We start from the raw sequence: 6,000 nt of genomic DNA, 5'->3' as shown, positions 1-6,000 counted from the left end.
TTAAAGGGTGATCCGGCCGTGATCGGGAGTCCCATAGGGCGGTGCACAATTGGCCTGGCCTCATCCAGGTTTGGCCGGGGTAGGCTGTCATTGTAAATAAGAATTTGTTCTTAACTGACTTTTCTAGTTAAATAAATGTATCATGGAAGGATCAGTCCCTGCATCCATAGCTCTGTCTATGAATTTGAGAGTGGTTACATTTCTCAAACCCCATCCATCAGATTTTTACCAAAACAGGGGTGGGGAAATTGCTTTGTTATTGTTTCTACTGCTGATTGCAGCTTTAAGCAACCCAATTAATTATTTTCCTTCATTTCAGTTTAAAGAAATTCTCAAATATATTGTGATATAACACCTACCTACATGCAGTAACAACTTACTTGGGACAAGGTTACTTGCGAGGTAGTCTACTTATTCAACACAGTAGAAAATTGAAGCTGATTTAATTTTCTCCCTAATGCTGTCCTTTGGCACATCTGGCAGGGACCTTACCTGTTAACTAATTTACAGAGGAAAACTACTGCTCCAGACAGGCTGTAAATATAAGTTTAAACTCCAACATTATGGACATTTCACTCAACCAGGTTAATCCTACTCCTGTACTGAATTGCACTTTAATAAAGATTCATGGTAACTATCACATCTTAAAATATTCCAGGACTAATTGTTCATCTTGTTTTTTTTAAATGAAATAAAATGGTTAACCGATATTCAGTTCTTGAGTAACTATGGCAGACTTTTTTTTCTATATTCATTTGAACTGGGTCTGTGAAACCAGCCTTGTATGTATATTCTAACTAGAGGTCGACCGATTATGATTTTAACGCCGATACCGATTATTGGAGGACCAAAAAAGCCGATGCCGATTAATTGACCGATTTAAAAAATAAATAATGTATTTGTAATAATGACAATTACAACAATATTGAATGAACACTTATTTTAACTTAATATAATATATCAATAAAACAATTTAGCCTCAAGTAAATAATGAAACATGTTCAATTTGGTTTAAATAATGCAAAAACAAAGTGTTGGAGAAGAAAGTAAAACTGCAATATGTGCTATGTAAGAAAGCTAATGTTTCAGTTCCTTGCTCAGAACAGGCTGGTGGTTCCTTTTAACATGAGTCTTCAATATTCCCAGGTAAGAAGTTTTAAGTTATAGCAATTATAGGACTATTTCCCTCTATACCATTTGTATTTCATTAACCTTTGACTATTGGATGTTCTTATAGGCACTTTAGTATTGCCAGTGTAACAGTATAGCTTCCGTCCCTCTCCTTGCTCCTCCCTGGGCTCGAACCAGCAACACAACGACAACAGCCACCATCGAAGCAGCTTTACCCATGCAGAGCAAGGGGAACAACTACTAGAAGGCTCAGAGTGAGTAACGTTTGAAACGCTATTAGTGCGCGCTAACTAGCTAGCCATTTCACTTCGGTTACACCAGCCACATCTCGGGAGTTGATAGGCTTGAAGTCATAAACAGCGCAATGCTTGACGCACAACGAAGAGCTGCTGGCAAAACGCACAAAAGTTTGAATGAATGTTTACGCGCCTGCTTCTGCCTACCACCGCTCAGTCAGATACTTAGATACTTGTATGCTCAGTCAGATTGTATGCAACGCAGGACACGCTAGATATAGTAATATAGTCAACCAGTAGTTAACTAGTGATTATGATTGATTGTTTTTTTATAAGCTAAGTTTAATGCTATCTAGCAACTTACCTTGGCTTACTGCATTTGCGTAACAGGCAGTCTCCTTGTGGAGTGCAACGAGAGAGAGGCAGGTCGTTATTGCGTTGGACTAGTTAACTGTAATGATGCAAGATTGGATCCCCCGAGCTGACTAGGTGAAAATCTGTCGTTCTGCCCCTGAACGAGGCAGTTAACCCACCGTTCCTAGGCCGTCATTGAAAATAAGAATGTGTTCTTGACTGACTTGCCTAGTTAAATAAAGGTATAAAACAATTAAATATATATATATATATATTTTTTTAAATCGGGCCCAAAAATAGATTTCCGATTGTTATGAAAACTTGAAATCGGCCATTCCGATTAATCGGTCGACCTCTAATTCTAACCCCACTTCAATCAAGACAGGCCAGTGTCTACAAGGCATACCACATACATCCTATGATGACTAAGTATATGTCACAGTTAACAATTAAAAATAAATCAAACTGTTTCCCTGACAGAATAACTGGAGGTAAAAGTGACCCTTCCCTTGATGTTCCATGACATGACCTGAAATGACAGAGTACCGGCTGGTATTACATAGATAAGGAGAAGGCAGTGAACAGTGGAGCACATCTCAGTCATGTTCATCAAGGCACGCAATTGAAAACATTTTGTGACTGAAAATGAAATTGACAGTTTCTTATAGGACTAGTCTAAGTAGTGCCTCCCTACGTCTGTTTTATTCCATTTGGTGCCTAATGAACTGGACCCTGATCTCTCTGTTCGGTTGCAGCTGTTCAAACTGACCATAGAGAACGATAGAGGTCTCTATTAGCCAAAACGCTGTTTTAGCATGGGCAGCACCGTGTAATCAGGAGGGATCAGCCAATCGTAAAGAAGAAAATGGACTACTTTGAAATGGAGATAGCCTCAACGGCACTGCCCATGCTGTCACAGACGCTATAATAGAACAGATACAAATATGAGTCCTCTATCTATCTCTATGTTTGAGAAAGACTGTTGGGGAAGAGGAAGAGAAGTGGAAGTGGACTCCTGGAGATCACTTGTTCTCAATGAGAGTCTGCACCTTGCACACCAGTTCCCGGGCCAGTGTCAGGATCTGCTTGCTGTTGTGATGCTCAGCCATTTCTGAAAGGAGATGAGAAGATTTCATTCCCGCTGGACCACTTCCAACATTGATGCACAAGGCTATAATACCATATTTATTTTGTGTGTGTGTGTGTGTGTGTTATGCATTGAACCATTAACTTACTCAGCACAGGTACTCATTCAACATTATTATTTGCCTTTCAGCTATTGACAAAGTGGGAAATTACCCCCAAAAAATTAAAAGCACTTTTAGATTTCTCTAGGAAATTAAAGCAGTGGAACGCTCCACATCAAAAATTAATCTGTAATCTACAGCTTTTGCCCTATTCGAGTGTTTCATATTAGCTGCTGCAAGGTGGTAGACAGTTTACTATAAAGGTATACTGTAGTACTGTACACATACAATTTTGGGTTTGGATACAGCGGGTAAATATAATCCCATTCACGATGTTCAGCATTCACAATATTACTTGCATTGTCTGTTGTGACCGGATTGTTATGTTGGGCCACAAGTTTCCACTTTGATGGGAAACTTGTCTGAGTCGTGTGAGCGAGAGGTGAGGGAGCAGCACACACACACTTAGTGGAGACAAATCAACAGTGGGAAACGTCTTTGGGCGCACTTGTAGCGAATTACATACATTTGCTCTGAGGTGGTTTAAACTGCATTCTAATGTTGACTTGGTTTAAACTGCATTCTAATGTTGACTTTGCTTAAAAAAACGGTATCAAGCTAAGTGTTTTATGCATGCTCAGTTCTTGGGTCTCGGGGGCTGCCCGAATTGAAATTTGAAATGGAAGTTTTGGAACTCCCTTGCGTGGTTCATTTTATAGGGAAAAGTCCTCAATGAAACTGATACTGTACATTTGCCTCTGTTGGCCATAAAGTAGCCTATTCATTTATATGCTACAATAAATGTTAAAATTATACTGTTCAAAAGTTTGGGGTCACTTAGAAATGTCCTTGTTTTTGAAAGAAAAGCACATTTTTTGCCATTAAAATAACATCAAATTGATCAGAAATACAGTGTAGACATTGTTAATGTTGTAAATGACTATTGTAGCTGGAAAAGGCAGATATTTTTAATGGAATATCTACATAGGCGTACAGAGGCCCATTATCAGCAACCATCACTCCTGTGTTCCAATGGCATGTTGTGTTAGCTAACCTAAGTTTATAATTTTAAAAGGCTAATTGATCATTAGAAAACCCTTTTGCAATTATGTTAACACAGCTGAAAGCTGTTGTTCTGATTAAAGAAGCAATAAAACTGGCCTTCTTTAGACTAGTTGAGTATCTGGATCATCAGCATTTGTGGGTTCGATTACAGGCTCAAAATGGCCAGAAACAAAGAACTTTCTTCTGAAACTCGTCAGTCTATTCTTGTTCTGAGAAATGAAGGCTATTCCATGCGAAAAACTGCCAAGAAACTGGAGATCTCGTACAGAGCTGTGTACTACAGTCACAGAACAATGCAAACTGGCGCTAACCAGAATAGAAAGAGGAGTGGGACTCGTAACCAAAAGGTTGCAAGATCGTATCCCCGAGCTGACAAGGTAAAAATCTATTGTTCTGCCCCTGAACAAGGCAGTTAACCCACTGTTCCTAGGCCGTCATTGACTTGCCTAGTTAAGTAAAGGATTGTTGTTGCATATTTCCCAGCATGCCTTTCAAGTGAATGTGAGAGATACCCACCCATGACTGTGTTGTTAGTGACAGAGCCATGGTTGTTGCATTCAATAACTAGTCCTGAAGCCTTAACCAAGTGATTGCCCAAGTGAGTGAGTTTAAATTCAAAGTAAACCCTCTGACCATATATTATACATTTTATAAGGCCTTTAGTTGTGGCCTGGTTATCCCCAACATTGTGGTCTGAATATAGTGCCTCATCTGACCTGCAAGTCACACTAAGATGGTTAGTGAGTGATTAGTAATTCCTAATGGAATCCAGCCAGAGCGAGGATATTCAACACTATGAATATTTTATCACCCACAACCTGCATTCAGAATGACTGCAATGGTGAAGGACTTGATAAACAAAGATGACCTAAACCATCTAAACTGGAACAACCATTTTAGTAACAGGTGCAATAAATCCAACCATTTACAGATTGGATTAGTTTAGAAAAATGTAAGTTACTTATCTTTGTATAGTATAAGATCAATTAATCAATCAATGTGCATGCAGAAACGTAGATACTAAAACAATCTATTATAAAAAAATCTACCTGCAACAAAGCATTCTGGGAAGAATGATGAGGCCCCACCCATGTCTTTTTCACTCATACATACACTTCGACAGTCGAGTAACAACACGTAGTGTTGATTCCACTGTGATTCCACTGATTCCACAGTCCTAAACTCTCCATATGCTGGTTGAAACGTTTTAGTTTTTCTTTTGCTAGCGTCACTGCACTGTGGGAGCAGGCTCAATTTTAAGTTTGATTTTCTTAAAAAAACCACCTGTGTCGCGGTGAAGGGTAACTTTTAAACTAGTGCAACTGTGTGAAGAAAGACTCCAGACTTCCAATGCTCCACAAACAACTGAATGAATGTTGATTTCATTGTTAAGACGGTGTACCGTTGAAAAACTTAATGATGTCGGTGAAGTCCATGTTGTTCTCCAGAATGATGTCCCGGTAGACCTCCACCAGTGCCAGAGCGATGAAGAGGACAAAGTGGCCAGAGGAGGCGTACTTTGCTGCCCAGATGGTTTCCCACACCGCAAACACATCGTCATACACCAGCTCTGAGAAAGAAAAAGATACAGTGGATGGAGAAGTCAGGTGTGGTTGGGGTATGGCAGAGCCGGATTAACAAATCATAGGCCCCCGGGTGGCCCCCATTGATCTTGTTCGTCACTCTCACTCAGATATCAATAACATGGCATAAGTCATGGCAAAATGTGTCGGATTTCAGGTAATTGGCTTTAAAACTGAAAAGAAAATGACTCTCCGCCACATGGCAAAATGTGTACAATTGGAGAAGATTAACTCTCTCTCTGCCGTCAAGGGGGGGGGGGGGGACTAAAATATTTTGCCAGGTGGGTGGGCCCCCCAACCAATTCTCGCTTAGGGCCCCCCAAAAGGCTAGGACCGACCCTGAATCAGTTACCCAACCAAGGCACGGCCCCCTAGTTACCCAGGTGGGCCTGTTTTTCCTGAGTGATCTTGCCATATCTTTGATGTGGAAACGGCTCATTAGAA

General features: G+C 40.2%; 1 protein-coding gene across 1 annotated transcript in view; it reads right to left on the bottom strand.

The window, feature by feature from the left end:
* Positions 1–2,008: 2,008 nt before the first annotated feature.
* Positions 2,009–6,000, bottom strand: part of LOC110535772 (small G protein signaling modulator 1) — a 78,685-nt gene continuing 74,693 nt past the window's right edge. Inside the window, exons 24-25 of the mRNA XM_021621022.2 lie at positions 5,376–5,543; positions 2,009–2,832 (exon numbers count right to left, since the gene is read on the bottom strand). Coding sequence (XP_021476697.2) covers positions 2,744–2,832; positions 5,376–5,543 — 257 coding nt within the window. The 3' untranslated portion in view covers positions 2,009–2,743. The remainder of the gene's footprint in view (positions 2,833–5,375; positions 5,544–6,000) is intronic.

This window comes from Oncorhynchus mykiss, chromosome 11 (genome assembly GCF_013265735.2).
Source record: "Oncorhynchus mykiss isolate Arlee chromosome 11, USDA_OmykA_1.1, whole genome shotgun sequence".
Lineage (NCBI taxonomy): Eukaryota > Metazoa > Chordata > Actinopteri > Salmoniformes > Salmonidae > Oncorhynchus > Oncorhynchus mykiss.
Note: the sequence above shows the minus strand (reverse complement) of the source record. Positions and strands in the feature narration are given on the sequence as shown.